A 17293-nucleotide genomic window follows, 5' to 3' on the forward strand; every position below is an offset into this window, starting at 1 on the left:
ATTGATTCCTGATGGGAAGTATCTGTAGGGGTACTAGGCAGAATCTCCTAACCCTCTCTATCTGATAGTAACATTTCACAAATAGATTTATGGTGAATGGAATCCAGTGTCACCATATTGCCACCTGATGGCTTGATGGTGATGCTGGAATCAGTCTCCAAGATCCTCAAGGCCTCCATCTCACTCGTTGTACAACTAAATCTAGAATTATTTACTTCTATTTTTTTAAGATCTCGAATTACCACATTAACAAAGACATCATTAGAGGAAAGATCACCCTGAGGTGAGGGCATCTTGGTGATTTTTTTCTTCACCTTGGTGGAGGGGCCTTTACCCAGAACTTTGTATTTCCTTACAAGCCATCAAGTGATCTAATGTCAGGAAGTATATCTGTTGGTATGTAAGGGGCCGCAGGGTGGTAGTCATGGGCGAGTGTTGCTTCTTTGACACCCTGGTCAGCTATATTCCTGAACTGTGGGGTTGCATGTGCGATGATGCTTTGAGATTTGAGATCTCCACAGTCCCTGTTAATGTGCTGGGTGCAGAACTGTCCAGTTTAACCCTCTTAGTCAAGAAACCAAACCAGCTGTTATAAACGGTGTTCTTTTTATGCACAGTCAAACAGGAGAACATAGAGTAACAGATTATGCGTTCTTCATCACTTCCCACACAGTACACCTGCTCCGTTCTCTGAGTTACAGTCTGCACTTTGTTTCTGGCAACAGGTATGGCACAGTAGTGAGGAGAGATCTTAAATGCCTGCATTTTCCTTAGGGTTAGAGTTATATGGGTCCACGTGTTCCGCTATGCCGTGATCCCCTGTTTCCTTACTTATCAGTCCCAGGAGCCACTCGTAGAGACATGCTCCCTGTTTCAGTACCCACAGCAGGGTGATACCTTGTCCCAAGGTCCCCTTTCTCGCTGGACAGTACGCTTCCTGGACTTGTAAGCTTTTCTCTTGCAGGGTTCCCCACTTGCCTGTGTCATCCTGCTGCCTCTGTAACTAGATCCTTTTCCTAATGAGCCTTGTAGTTCCACACCTGGAACAACCTGTCTCGTCTTTCCTCTTTCTCTTCCTCTTCTAGACTGATTAAAATGGATCCCTTTCTCCCAGAATCTCCCAGAACTACCTCTAACTCTGGGCTGTGCTTCTAGTTAACCTCACACTGTCTTTGTGCCTGATGTCTGTCCTTGCCTTGTATCTGGGCAGATTTCACTTTTCACCTACATTCTATACCAGAGTAAAAGGAAAGACAGTGACAACTTGTGGCCGTTAATTAGCATTGCAGCCCACAGGAAGATAACTGTTAAATACATAGCAGTGTAATACATTTTCACACATTTAACCAACAGAAATATCAGAGGAGTGGGATGCCATCCTCACCACCCTCACAGGTATGCCCAAGATTCTGCATAGATTCTTGTCCTGGCGTATATGATTTGCACCATCTAAGTTTTCTAGCAAATAAATGCAAATCATTTATCCATTCAAAAAGATTATCGCACATTTGAAGACATTCTTTCATAACCACAATAGACTTCTTCTGTTTCAGTTAAGGTCCATTGTCAGAGGTTCAGTACTTGTGATTGTATGTGAGATTCGCTCCATGGTGCAACTGATTGTGATTGCAAAATTGGTAACCGTGCTCCAAAAAATTCCTAGAGCTCTGTAAGGGCAGCTGTCTGTCACTTCTGTACCTCACCCAGACAATATGTCGGGGGTTGCCAACTGTCCATAAATTTGTTAAAACCAGGTGCTTTGAGATATTTATTCTTCAGCGGGTGTGTTCTATGTTTTGATGTGGGTAAGGCAATGTGTACATGGTCGCTGTGCCTTCCCAGGTGAAGTCACTTCAGGAAAATGCCAACTATGGTTTCCCTGAGACTGTTTCACTACCATTCTTGTGACTGCTCTGTTGCTGTTTTGGGGTTTTTCTTGTTTTGATTTTTTTTTTTTGCTTTATACTTTCCCGAAGACGTGTCACTTCTTTTAACCACTTCAGGGTTCAGAAACCCTGAGGGAACTTAAAGAAGTGACATACGTAAGATAGTGCACATGTTCCAAGTCCATTTTATGTGTCGCTTTTTCAGGCGGATTCCAGACGGACCTTGCATGATTAAGATGTCATGTGGACATACCCTTAGTGTGGTTTATATTTAGTAGTTCTGTTCTCTGGTTTCTATCACATCAGACCACCACTATTAGGGATGTGGCAATGACTTCTGGCAGCCTTTAGACTACTTGGTTCTCCTTATTATGCATGGTGTGATACAGCATTCAGATACGACAATCAATAAAACTGACTAGTGTATATTATTTTAAGGGCTACAAAAATGTGTATCTAACATCCACATATCATAAAGGTAAAATTTTATTGAAAATAGAGAAAAACTCCATTTAAAACAAATTAAAAAGTGGGAGACCAGCAGGTGGCACCACAAAACAAGAAAAAAAAAAGCAGGAGGAAAATGCAAGATTCACAATAATAAATAAAAAAGGTATAAAGGTAATACAGGATCAACACCATGAATATAGTGGAATCAAATTCAATACTTTCATTACATATCAGATCATTGTAATAAAGAAAAATTATGCTGGTCATAGAGAAAAATGAAAATCCATAAGACCTCTCCAGAAGGGAGGAAGAGCTTACCCTTTAAACTCCTTTTGAAATAGATCTCACATTGAACATTAGGGGAAGGGAGAAAGAAACCAATTATAACCAGAGAAATTAGGAAATTAGAAACCTAGGAAGAGCTTCAACCTCTCTTTGAAGCAGAGACCTCCTGCGGTGACCAGGTAATTACCACAGAGGTCTATTGTGGGAAACAGCCACCCAGACTGAAGAGCATAAGGGTTACCTCTGAAAGTGTTAGATTTTCCACTTGAATATACAAATCCCAAAGGAGGACAATAGCAGTAGACTTTTTCTCAAATATCCAGATATGAATGTTGGAGTTTTACGTCGATCCGATATTTATGGGATAGATTTTTCTTGTTGTAGCATAGGGACGAACTTTACACATTCACATCACCGTGTGGCTACTAGAACACCTCCAACTTAATAACGGACCGATAGATGATGCAAACAGGCCATGTTAGAACTCTATGTAATGGTAAAATCATGATACGAAATATGACATCAATATCTACCGCCTGGAATCTTCAGGTGCGAAGATATCCTGTAAGTTGGAGATCTCATAAAATTATAAGAGACCCAGCATAGCCAACAATCCACCCCCACATGAGATCATCAAGGGGGAGGTATGTGGGTGTAATTTTGAGCTGATGAAAAGCAGTATTTGTGTCTCGGCCATTTGTCAGTGCTTAGAAGACATAGCTTGCTTTGAGTTTTGTCCATTTTCCCAATCAGAGTGCTTCCCTCCACTAAGCTCTGAGCCAGTTTCCTGACCAGGTTTAATAGTATTCTTTCATTATTCCTTTATATTCAATGTAATTGTATTGTTTATTTCTATTTTATATTTTTATAAACACTGCCTATCTTTCTGGATTAAATATATAAAATTTAATAGTTCTGTTCCTCTTAGGGTATGTGCACACGATGCAGAAATGAAGCAGAAAATTTCTGCATCATTTCTGCATCTCCCTGGCAGAAAAAACGCATGCAGATTGTGCATGCGTTTTTCCTGCGGAATACATGCAGATTCACATGCGTTTCCACATGCGTTTCCGCATGTGGATTGACAAGCGCTTTCCAGGCGATTTTAGTATCACTTGGAAAGTGCTTGACAACTAGGTCACACTTTATAAATCCATGCAACCGGCATGGATTTATATAGTGTGACCCGAGAGAGTAGTAAAAATAAAAAATAAATGTATACTTACCCTCTGATGGCCCGCGCTGTCCTGCTCACTCCGTTCTCCCGGCAACTTTGAATTGAAAGACCTGCCGACGTCAGCGTCACGTGACCCGTCACATGACTCTGACGTCAGCGCAGGTCCTTCAACTCACTGCAAAGTGCCGGGAACCAAGCAGGAGCGGTGCGCGGGCCGATAGAAGGTAAGTATACATTTATTTTTTATTTTATTCTTTTTTTACAGCTTTTTTAATGGTACCTGGGTGTGGATGAGACTCTCCTCTCCTCCACACCCGGGTACCATCCGCATATTAGAACGCGCCAATTACGCAAGTACAGATGCAGTCTTGCGGAATTGGCGCGTTCTAATGCAAGTCAATGGCGGCGAAAACGCAGCGTTTCCGCAAAATTAATGGACATGCTGCGGATTTTTGAGCGCAGCGTTTACGCTGCGGAAAAATCCGCATCATGGGCACAGCACATGTGGATTTCAATTGGGGAACATTGCTGCCCTTCTACCATGCGTTTTTAATGCGTTTCCGCAGCTGCAAAAACGCCGCGGAAACGCATTAAAAACGCATCGTGTGAACTCAGCCTTACTTTGTAAACCGCATCCCAGAAGCCATACACTACCTGTAACTGATATTCAATCAGCCTGTATAAAGGATTGGTGGTGGCAGCTGGTAATGGTTCCCTTTTTTGTTATTGTGGAGTTCACAATGACTGTACCACGGTATATATACCTGTTAGTTCTCCAATAACTGGCCTAGTAGTGGAAGCAGTCTTGGTCTTGACCACTATTCATCAGCCTGTTAAGGGAGGGCAATAACCCTTCACGGTTGACCAAGTGAGTGTCAAATTATTATGTTGATTGCAATCCACAGAAAACCAAACGGAAACAATGTTCTGTATTGGGAGGATTCAAAGAATCTCTGATCCCGTTTATTTTGCTTAGCATTTTATATTGTTTTGAGTATATCAAATAGCCAATCAACTCTACAGCCATACTACAATACTATAGGCTAACTGATGTTGGTACAATTATTACGGAAAACACATATATGGTCATATTATCATTGTTAGTTTGAAGCACTATGGAAATTTTACAAGGTCAAACCTGGCCTAAACAAGTTAGATAACAGAGTGTCTGACAAAATGTTCTCTTGAGAAAAGGTTAGTGTGAGATAAGTTCTATGGGAAGAGAAAGACAGAATGTATGTTATGCAAGGAGTGATAATAACATGATTTTAAAGCGAGCATACAAAATGGAGTTGCTCTAGCATGAGTATCAATATGTCCTTTACAAGCCAACTGTGTAATTGTCCTGATGTTTAGAGGCAGGGTTGTGTTCCCTTGACAGTGGGTGGCAGTAGTGTGATCTGCGTGATCTCTCCGATGTCATATGTGACAAAGTGGTAAGAGTGGTGGGTTCAGTGTGACCAGGCTTGGACTGGCCCACAGGAGAACAGGAGAATCCTCTGGTGGACCCCTGTGCAAGAGTAGGCCACCACCCACTTATATGAGCAGTACTTAATAGAGATTCAAGTATATAATACCAAGTACAGAGAAAGGCAGCATTTCATTTATTTATCTATCTTTCCAGTTCATTGTTATCTAAATTTGTGATTGAGGATAATGTCACATTTGCATGTAGTAGAAAAGTGAGGCCCTGGAGTTGGTTACTGCTGGTCCCCTGGCACCCCAATCCCATATTGAGAGGGTCACACCTGGCTGTGATTCGTGACAATGCTGATCCCTAGTGGCACATATCTGAACACAAACTATAGCTACCAAATATAAATTTGATGGCATTATATATGAGGACAAGAAACAATTAAATCTGTATAGACATAACATTATCTTCCACATGATGTGGTGCCAGGCACCCCATCTTAAAGGGGTTTTTCTGGAATGTGATAAGAATGCCATGGTTTATCACATATTTTAATCTGTAGCTTGTCCTAGTCATGTATCAGGATGGGTTGCACACTAAAGAAATACAGCTCAAGAAGTGTATCAACTGTCAAAGAAGCAACATTGTGAACAAACATTCTTCACTCAGCTACAGATCAGGGCTGTGACATGAGAAGAAAAATAAATCTTCTCCCTGCTGACTGAGCACAACAGTTTTTTTTTCTTCTGCTTCATCCTTGTTTGTTTCTATTTCTATACCCATTCTGCTTAGTCGGCCTGATTGCTTTACAGCAGGGAACTCAGACTGAAGGAAAAAAAAACAGCTGAGCTCAGTATAAGGTGCCCCAGCGAGGTAGTCGTGGGCGAGCTGTAGCCCCCTCTCGCTCTGGCACCCTACAGACAATATGTGTCCTCCCTTTGAAGTGTGGCTGTGTATGTGGTGCTCTTCACTTACTTCAAGCCATCCGATCGCGGCTGTCTTCAGGCATTTCTCTTCTGGGACCAAGGCAGCAATAAATTCAGAGGACACGAGGTTCTTAACCAGAACTTGAACTTTACTTAGGGAAGAGGAATATATACAATATTTATAGGCAGATATAATGGATAAGGCCCGACAGGTTATCATCTCTCTCACAGGCGCTGGCAACATCTTCAGCCCTGGTTCCCTCTTTGAGTGAAGCATCTCTGTGACTCTATCTCTAGCCCAAGAGACTCTTCTGTAATACTAACAGTGATCTGGATCCAATCTCTCCCCTACGTCTTAGCCTGGAGTCCTATTTATCTTCTTCTGCTTCCTGCAGACTAGAAGTGCCCCGGGTCCTCAACACTTCCTTTGAGTTTCTCCGGCCGGCTAACAGGACTCTTGCTTTGCTCTTGCGTAGGGAGACTTTTGCACTATTGATCCCACTGTCTGAGGGTATGGAGCTCCTGTCTACCCTAGCAGCCACATATATTCAGGCTGCCCGTAATGGTCACTGTCCTATCTCTAACTGAACCTCTCTTCCTGCTTCTGGAAACTAAGCAGGGATTTTCCTAAAGTGCCCACCCTCTGTGAGCTGTCATCACTCAGTATTAACCCATCACTGTCTGTAACACTGCTGGCAGACTCAACCTGACATCTGCACCCAGGACAGTGGCATCTTGTGGCTGATTACAGGTACTGCAGCCCACAAGGAACTATGCCAGAGCTAACCCCTTAGCTTGGCCTACCACAGTTCAGAGAGGATTAATTAAGGGAACACTTTCCTTAACTACTTCAGTGCCTAGGGAAGGCTACGTCCTTCCCCACTATTACACTCAGTCAGTAGTAAGATGTCACAGTGCTCCTCAGCGGCCGAGTGAGATATGTTTGTTCACTATGCTGCTCCTCTGACAATTGTCACATTTTTCAAGCTGTGTTTAAGTCTGTAACCTGTTGTTACGCCAGGTGTGGGAAAGACTTAGTGCAACTGTGGAGCCCATGAGGGTTCAATCGCCACAGGGGTACTGCACCTCAGATAGAGGTGTGGTATCTCCGCTTCCAGGTAAGGATGGAGCATCTCTCAGTACCCCACTTTACCACTCAACACTACACCACTCCTGTCCTGTAGGGGGCCTAAATGCACCAGGGTGCTGCCCCGGTCCGGGATAGAGGAGATGGGGGGAACCAAAGATATGGGGAACCATGTAGTGGGTGAGGGTGGAGGACACACTTTTAGGAAGCACTTATTGATTCATATTTAATCCACGGCTATCTTAAGTTCAAGGTCTTTGATTGAGGGTCTTCTGTCAGGGTCCAGCAAGAGTCTGTAGCTGGCTGAAGATTCGCGGTCCTCGTACTCTGGCCTTGAGACGAGGAGCGGGTCAGAGTTAACCACTGTCTCTACCCAGTCAGGGTCCTGTTCTAAGAAGGCCTAGGAGGGGAGCAGAGGAGATAGGCTCCACAGGCAAAAGGATCCTAGGGGGATACGGACGGAGCGGAGTCGCCACCTGTATTCTTTACTCTGGCCTAGCCAGAGGGATTCCTGCTGCAAAGGGGAAACCGGTCCCCGATATCTGACTTTGTTACTTCACATCTCAGTCAGAAAAGCCCGGAGGCTTAGTGGTTCCCAAGGGGATACGGACGGAGCAGAGTCGCCACCTGTATCTCTCACACTGCGTTTATCCAGTGGGACCCGGCCTTACACCACGTTCATACCACACACTGTCAGGAGAATACTTAGTGGGAGAACTTACCAAGGAGAGGAACACACACCAGTGGGGTCTCGACAGGTGCTCCTGATCTACCTGGGAAGTGTTGAACCCCCTTCCCGGTGGCCGCAGTGCGCTGTGTGTAGCAGAGAGAAGCTTTGCGGCTGAAACTTCATCTAAAGTGAGTAAAGACCCGGATGACTTCATTCACCGCCTCCGCTTGTTTATTCCTGCGCGGCACTGCACCCACCATCCCTTCGCACACTGCCCTGAGGCCTGCTCCACCTGTGGGGAGCCGTCCCATCCTAGCTGCCCCTAACACCAGCCTCAGTGGACTGTTGCAGCGCTGGTGTCCTTCGCCAGAAACCACAGGTGGCGTAGTCAAACAACCACTCATCCAATAAGCCCATTCATCCATCATTAATATTTTTTTTATGTGACAGCCCTGGGCACGGAACGGGTCCAGGCCACGACTGCATCCCCCGCAACACCTACACTGACCCGGCTCCAAGTAACCCCGCCGCTCAGGGCCAGGAGTCGCACAACATAAAGGGAAGAGGGAAAGGAAGCCCGGACTCTAGGGAAAGGGGGGAGTGGAGACCTACTGGCTGATAGAATATCACCCTGTCTCCACTAACGTCCCTAAATTGGCTCTTCACCAGTCGCCGCACACGTTCCTCGCCCTGTCTTTCCCTGGCATTTGGCGAAGAAAGGAGATAAGCACTAGTCAATCCACACTGAACACTAAAGACAACAAGGGAGGACAAACGGGGGGTGGAGGGAAATTGCTTACCTTTAGATGACTCCAAACAAATGCGCACATGTTCTCAGCACCAGTGAGGAAGAAGTACTGCTTTTGCTAAAGCCTTCACAAGGCGTAATGAATATCGCCGGTACCTCCCTCTGGAACACAACAGGTATTTATACACTCAGGCCAGGGTGTTAATTAGCCAGAGGAAGGTAGCCGCTTGCTCCTAGAGACAGCACTAAGAAGGTGTCTGCAATGCCAAACGTAGAGATCTCCTGCAACCAACTGCAGGGCAACTGTCTGTCACGTCTGACACACCCGTGACACCTGTCCTGACAGGTGACAAAGACTAGTTGCATTTTGAAATGTGACCAGGGCCATTTTTATCACTTTTCCGGAGAACCCCTTTAAGAAACTAGTCAGTTTTATTGCTGTGGCATATCTGAAGGCTGTATCAACCCATACAGAATAAGGAGAACAAAGTAGTCCGAAGGCTGTTATTAGTCATCACCTAAGTATTAAAAGTTGTTGTCCAGGACTGACATACTAAAGATCGAAGAACAGAAATAATAAATATAAGCCACTTTTACAGATACCATATCCGAGAACAACCCGCTAAATAATAAAGATCTCAAAAGTCACCTCAATACACCACAGTGACAGGGCCCTACTAATGCTGACCACCTAAACTTCACACAATACATACATCTAAAAATGCATTATTCAGGAGTCCATAACAAAGAACAGAGGTTTGCCTTAAATGCATAAACCTTCACAGAAAATTCCTCTTTACTCCCCCTGAACCTTTCTTATACATTACAAGAATCCCCACTCTATACTATGCAAATCACCTCACAGACCCACCAAACTTTATGCCTCCTTCACATGTCCGTTTTTTTATGTCTTATGCGATCCGTTTAAGGACCGCAAATACACACTAACACCCATGATATTCAATGGTGGTGCATACATGTCAGGTTTTTCATACGGACAGTGTGTGCGTGTGTTCAGAGGCTGGGTTTGAATGGCTACTAAAGGTAACATCCTCACCTGTGACCTGTTTGCTTGTAATCAGTGTGTGTGCACTGTGCATAAAAGCTGAGTGAATTTCTGGGATCCAGACAGACTCTTGCATCTTTCATCCAGCCACTGACATTTCTGGATTGTGAGTCATGGAGAAAGCAAAAGAATTGTCAACGGATCTACAGGAAAAGGTAGTTGAATTGTATAACACAGGAAAGGGATACAAAAAAGATATCCAAGGAATTGATAATCACAGTTTGAACGCCACTAATTGGCATTAACAAAAATCAGGGTCTATAAAACCAAACCACGGTCAGGTAGACCATCAAGAATTTCGGCCATAACTGGCAGGAAAATTGGTCGGGATGCAAAGAAAAACCCACAAATAACATCAGCTGAAATTCAGGACTCTCTGAAAACTAGCGGTGTGGCTGTTTCAAGATGCACAATAAGGAGGCACTTGAAGAAAAATGGGCTGCATGGTTGAGTCGCCAGAAGAAATCCATTACTGCGCAAATGCCACAAAGTATCTCACCTAAAATATGCCAAACAGCACAGAGACCAGCTTCAAAACTTGTGTAACAATGTAATTTGGAGTGATGAGACCAAAATTTAACTTTTTGGCCACAACCATAAACATTACATTTGGAGAGAAGTCCACAAGGCCTATGATGAACGGAACACCATTCCTACTGTAAAGCACAGAGGTGGATCACTGATGTTTTGGGGATGTGTGAGCTACAAAGGCACAGGAAACTTGGTAAAAGTTGAAGGAAAGATGAATGCAGCACGTTATCAGCAAATACTGGAGGCAAATTTGCACTCATCAGTCCGGAACCTGCGCAGTTCCAACATGATAACGATCCAAAACACAAGGCCAAGTCGACCTGTCATTAGCTACAGCAGAACAAAGTGAAGGTTCTGGAGTGGCCATCTCAGTCTCCTGACCTCAATATCATTGAGCCACTCTGGGGAGCTAGACAGCCCAGGAATTTACAGGAACTGGAGGCTTTTTACCAAGAAGAATGGGCAGCTTTGCCATCTGAGAAAATAAAGAACCTCATCCACAACTACCACAAAAGGCTTCAAGCTGTCATTGATGATAAAGAGGGCAATACATGGTATTAAGAACTGCGGTATGTGAAGTTTTGATCAGGGTCATTTGGATGTTTTTGGTTGTCATTAAGATTTGAAAAAAGAAAACACAGTAGTTTGACAATAAATGGCTTCACCCAACCAATAACCATGAGTGGAGAAAGTTTTTTTGTTATCATTCATATTATCTAAAACAAGGCCAAGAAAGCAAAAATTCTCCTGGGGTATGTAAACTTTTGAGCACAACTGTATATACACTACACTGTACCGCTTCTCCTGTCCAGTATATGACGTGCCCCCTGGGCCTGTGCTGTGCAGGGGATACCCGGAGCCGGATTGCTGGGGGTTGTAGTCCTCCGTGGCTGTGACCCGGTCCGTGCCCAGGGCGGTCAAACCAGTGGCAGTCTGAGTGTGATAACAAATGTCCGACTACGCCACCCGTGGATTGCGGTCAGTGGGGACCGCCGCTGCGCTGCAGACCGCTGAGGCTGATGTTGTATGCGCAGCCAAGTATGGCATGACTCCCCACGGGAGAAGTATTGCCTCAGGGCAGCTAGTGTGGATGATGGGAGTGATGGTGTGAGCGTCCCAGTACTGATGGTGCTGGTGCGGCGATGAAACACAGAGACGTGTGGTGCAGTTCTGGGTCTTTACTGATGGTATAACGCAGACCCTCCTGGGAGTACTGGTTAGCAGTAGGGGCCTGGTCAGTCTGTAAGCAAGTAGGATCTCTCCTGGCCAGGTGAAGTTGTAGGCCTCCCCGACTATCTGCACTCTTTCCTGGCTACCTTGCTCTATGCGGGTAGAAGTAGCCCACGTCCCTGAGTATACCGTGTGGTGCTCACCCGTATGGCCGGTGACTTGGGGCCTTCCGTTAGCCTCCGCTTCATGATGGCGGTGCTGGTCCCTTGCTTGTGACCGTGCCTCCGGGCTTCTAAGGCCAGAGGACATGGAATCCCCTGCTGGTTGGATTCTGCTGCTGGACCTGGATGTCCCCACGGCCTCGGACTCTGTGTCCGAGTTTAGTGTCTTCAGCCAAGGCAAGCTATCTAGCTTCCAGCCTCTGGCACTCGCTCCTGCTCCTACAGAGCTCCTGCTGTCACTTTTCCTCTCCAGGCTCTGACTCCCAGATTCCCGCCCCAGACCCAGTTTATAAGTGCAGATTCCTCCCCTCCCAGGTCTGGGCGGGCAGTGTTGCATGCTTAGGGCTCCTGACCAGAGAAACCTCCCACTTGCTCTCCGACATAATATTTCTATTACTGTGGCAACCTGACCCCTGGGGTGCCACATTCCCCCCTAGTAAATTTTAGTACTCCGGGACTAAACACATTTTTAAAGAAACATAAATGCAGGGTATAACAATAACACAATAACATATTTACAAGAAGCTTTAGTTCTTTAAAGGTCACGGCGTGTCCGTAACCGGGTGTCCATATCACCCAAGGTGAAGTTTGTGAAACAAGAGGGGGTCCATGTCACCCAAGGTGAAGCTTTAAGCGAAGTAGGGGACCTGTCCAAAGCAAACCCCTTGCATTGGCTCTGGGCGTGGCTGCAAGGCTGAAGCTAGCTACTTTGGACCGCAAGGAGGCCACGCCAGACAGGTTTTCCAGGCTCTGACTCCCAGACTCTGACTCTGACTCCCCTAATCCCGCACCAGACCCAGTTTATAAGGGCAGATTCCTCCCCTCCCAGGTCTGGGCAGGCAGTGTTGCATGCTTAGGGCTCCTGACCAGAGAAACCTCCCACTTGCTCTCAGACATAATATTTCTATTACTGTGGCAACCAGACCCCTGGGGTGCCACATATACAGGGTGTAATTCTCAGTATCTGTATTGTTCTGTATATATACACTACACAGTACCACTTCTGCTGTCCTGTATTCGGCGTGTAAGTCTCACTATCTGTATTGTTCTGTGTACGTGTGTGTGTGTGTGTGTGTGTGTGTGTGTGTGTGTGTGTGTGTGTGTATATATATATATATATATACTTCACAGTCCCACTTCTCCTGTTCTGTATATTGGTATAATTCTCAGTATCTATATTATTTTGTATATGGAGATGACGCGCCCCCAGGGCCGTGGGGTACTCGGCAGCCGGGCCTCTGGCTGCTGGTGTGGGATATCACGGTGGCTGGCCCGGTCCGTGGCCCAGGGCAGTCAACAAATAGGGGAGAAGTTATTTGTAAGGGGTTTGTAGTTTTAGGAAGTGTTCGTGACGCCACCTGTGGAATGCGGCCAAAGGGAAAAGGGAACCGCCGCTGAGGAGCAGTCCTCTGAAGCTGATGTTACTGCAGCAGAAATGGTGTGGCTCTCCACAGGAAGAGCTAGCTCCAGGGCAGTGTAGATTGTATTGGTTGCGCTGGGCGTTGTAGTGCAGGGGGAAAGATGGCGAGGCTGAAATAATGGACGGAGGCTGTGCGGTGCAGTCATCCGAGTCTTTACTCACAGTTCTTATGTAAGTTCCACAGGTGCACTGTACGGGTGTCAGCCTCCCATGTCGCGCTGCGTTCACCAGACTGGGGGTTCAGCTCTTCCTCAGGTAGTTTAAGAGCACCTGACAGAACCCTTCTTTCTTGTGTTCCTCTCTAGACAGTCTTCACGCTGGGTCTTCTCCCTCCTGCCCTGTGCTTCCCCACTCTCAGTCCCGCTCGGGTGCTCTGAAGTCCCTCCTGTCTAACTGGAGTTCCCGGACCTGCTTGACCCTCACGGAGATTAGAATGAGGCTTTGGCAACTGGACTATGAAAGCCAGAAGCCTCCGTTTTTTCCAGCCGAGACCTGGAGTAACACAGCTGGTCCAGGGGCCAGTCCCCTTCTTGCGGCCTACGGTCCCTCTGTCTTCTGACAGATTCGGGGCGTACGGGTGCCATCCTGCACTCGCCGCACCCCCTAGGATCCCTTTAATACAACGGAGCCTACTCCTCTGCTCCCCTCCTGGGCCTCCAGCATTGGGCCCTACTTGTGGAGCAGAGCTCCTAAAGAGACTCTGCTCCCAGACTGTCTTCACTCTCTCCTCTCACTGACTGATCTGCCACCCTAAGATGGCTTCCCTTTAAATACCTACTACTATGGTGCTCCCCTAAACTGCTTCCTCCACCCACACCCACTACTGGTTCCCCCTTCCTTTGGGTTCCCCCCACTCCAGCCGGAGACAGGGCTCAGCACTGTGCACATGCATCTTGCCCTTCCAGCCGGCCTGGAGTAGTGTAGTGTTGGATGCAGGTGTTCAGGTTCCGGGCAGCACTCCCTCCTTACCTGAGAGAAGGAGACACCACACCTCTGGGTGAGGTGCAGTACCTCTGTGGCGACTGAACCCTCAGGGGCGCCACATACACTGCACAGTACCACTTCTCCTGTCATGTAATATTTGTGGCATTTTCTTGTTCAATAAAAAAGATCTGATTTAAAGAAAAGCTGGCTGGGGATGGTCTCAACTGACTAATCTGATCCCCAGATATTGTAGTTTTTTTTTCCAAGGATAAGATCACATTGAATGTCATATGTACAAAGATCTGCATAGGACAGCATAGGATAAGTTTCTGCAGAACCTTTCTCAGAGATATGGAAAAGGAGGCATATATCTTAACAGTTTGCATCTTGTGCTTTTTGGAGATTGTGTGTACATATAGCATTTAATGTAGACCTGTTAAGTCTAGATATCTAGACACGTGTGACTACTGGAGAGGGGATTGCAAAAAGCTTTCACTTGCTGACAGATGACTGTACTTTTTATTACAATTGCTGGATTCCAAATTAAAGTTGCTCACATACAGATGATTTTTTTAATTTTACAGGTCCAAAGAAGTTACTCAATCCTGTGTTTTTGGTCGCGCTACCACAATTCGCTTGCGCTGTAATCCACAGAAAACTGGTCTAGGCAGTGTGTCTGTACCAAGGTAAGACATTCTCCACAGATTTTAAAGTTTTATAGATACTATATTTTAAGCCTAGATAATTTCTGGTATTTCTTAGATGTGGCTTCTTAAAAATGTTGGTTGTTTGTTTTTCGTCCCACCTATTTTTAAAAATGTTCATGTTTTTTATATGATAGTTAACTTCAATTTCACTGAAAAATTGTCTGAAATAAACCCCTTCAACATTTGGATCTTCTAAAAAATGACCCTGCATCACCAGCAAGGGATTTGTCTTTGACAACTGGACTCCTACTGTAATGGCACGTAGTACAAAAATCTTCCAGATCACGAATGCAAAATAAAAAATAATAAATGTACACAAATTAAGATTCTGTATGCGCGCTTTCAAAGTTAAGAGAAGAGCAAGTCCCTTTATAAAAGGAAGTAAAACCTAAGCCACTTAAGGGAAGAATTAAAATAGAGCAGCATTTATAGTTGTAGAGTAGCCAAATAAGTCCCAGAGGGAGCATTTGGAGTAGAGGATTGCAGGGGTTGTCTACTACTTGCCAGGGTTTCAATAATAATTCAGCAAGGGTTTATCCAGGACTGTGATATTCCCTCCTTTTTAGGATAGGTCTCCAATATCACATTGGTGACGTTCCGATAGCCAGTATTTCCACTGGTCAGCTGCAGTTTCACATGCCACTTGTAAACTGTAAGTAGCATGCGCAGCTGGTTTAGCAGCACAGTGACCTATGTGGGAGGAGGCCCAGTCAACTACACGTGTCACAGCAAGGTGCTTGGGGTCCAATGAACCCCTCACGACTAACTGTGTAGTAATGTTTTGGTTCTTATTCCTGTTCTGGAAGTAGCCAAAGTCCTGTTAAAGGTCAATGTCATTTGTGTGTGAGGTCTATTGACTGAAAAACCCCCAAAAAATGTGATAATTGCAAAAAAAAATGTGCAATGAGCACCATAAGAAGTTGTGATTCTTGTAATAAATTTACTTTTTTTCATAGTACATAAGTAGATGGTTAAATTTTGTTGATTACTAAAAACGTTAAATTATAATTTAGCTGTAAGACGTTGTACCGTAAGTTCCTAAATAAAGTAAAAATTCTTTAAAATGTACATTTTTCGATATGAAAACTGGGGTGCCATGGACCCCAAGCAACTAATAGTATAAGTATTATGGCGCGACTAAGTGAAGGTTAATTATCTTCCCAGGGATTCAAACTCTGAGCCTCTAGCATGGCGAGCAGCAGCTTTATAGAAGGATTTTCTTTTCTTACAGCACTAAATGGTCTTCAATATCACAGGCATAATATACTAATGTAGACCGTATACCGGGGTGGTCTTTCTCAGAATACAATGGGCCGAGGACAAAGAACCCGACCAAGCAATTTGTTATAAAACTCATTTTTACGAACAACAAAAACAGTGTTACCCTGGAAATGTAAGAAAGAAACACCGATAAATATCACACACACCTAGCCCAGATCAGCTAGAACCCCTTCGCTGCACAACCGATAGGCCCACTATGTTCTATCAAATACACTATAATTTGCCTGACCTGTGGTTATACCTAATGCAGTAACCAAGGGTTTAATTAGATGAGTGCAAGAGGCAGCCCCTGCAGTGGTGCAGAGCAGAGATACACAAACTTAACAAATCTCAAAAATTAGAATTCAATTATGCTCTCTATACACAATCTCACCCACTATGGGGAGGATCTAGCTAATGTTCACACAGCCCTATTAGCAAACAATGTCTCTAACTAAGAATTTGTTTGGCGCCAAACTCTCTCTATAGACTGCGTGCATATGCCCACCAGGATCCCTGTGGTGAGGCCTGAGCTCAGGACTTGCCAGCCGTTAACTGATCACTGAAAAGGCTGTCTTCTCATTCGAACGGCCATTTAGCTGGGAGAGCGTGGAGTGGATCCAGGGCTTGTCACCTGAAGCGCAGTTTTAGCCTGGCAGACTAGCAAAAGGACCGATGCTTTTGGGAGGAATCCAATTCTGCATCCAACCGTAGTCCCCCCCCCCCCCCCCCAATGTGTTTCTTCTTCTCTGACAGGAACTCTCTCACGTCTGTCTCTATTAACTGTCTTAACAACTGCACTCTAAGTTGGCCGCCTTCAACCCTCAGAAATCCTACAGTTTTCAACTGTCGCTTGGAGTGGCTCAAACTGGTTATTTTCCTGTATGCCAACTGACCCACAGGTGACAGTAGTATCAATGTGCAAACTGCTACCATCTAATGGCAATAACACAAATAACATCTCTTTTATGTTTATACATGTAATACAGATCTACTAAAACAGCTTTAAATGGGAGTGGAGTGGGAATCTGCAACCACCCCCTCACACTAATAAATATATAGAGAGATGTACAGTGTATCTCTATACAATAAATTCTATACACTAATATACATATACATACAAGGGCCTACTTCAAAGTCCGACTATTCTCCTCACCATTGGGAGTGGCAAGTGCACACTGCAAGTGTGCTGCCTAAATCTGCAATGATCTGGGGAAAGACCTGTGTACCTACCCAGTATTTTGGCTGACCAGATTATATGGACCAAAACCAACACCGTTCAAATATGGTGCCAAGTGGTGGGACTTGCTGGCCACAAGGTATCCTAACAGCTAATGGGGAAGGGTAAGGG

At 45.1% G+C, this 17293-nt stretch overlaps 1 protein-coding gene across 1 annotated transcript in view; it reads left to right on the forward strand.

Annotated features, from left to right (window-relative positions):
* The window catches only part of ELAPOR1 (endosome-lysosome associated apoptosis and autophagy regulator 1), a 266746-nt gene that overhangs the window by 181475 nt on the left and 67978 nt on the right, over window positions 1-17293 (forward strand). The window contains exon 18 of the mRNA XM_073666607.1: window positions 14560-14661. Within this exon, the coding sequence (XP_073522708.1) occupies window positions 14560-14661 (102 nt within the window). The remainder of the gene's footprint in view (window positions 1-14559; window positions 14662-17293) is intronic.

This window comes from Phyllobates terribilis, unplaced genomic scaffold (assembly GCF_046119375.1).
Source record: "Phyllobates terribilis strain yellow unplaced genomic scaffold, ASM4611937v1 Scaffold_2__4_contigs__length_985480577, whole genome shotgun sequence".
NCBI lineage: Eukaryota > Metazoa > Chordata > Amphibia > Anura > Dendrobatidae > Phyllobates > Phyllobates terribilis.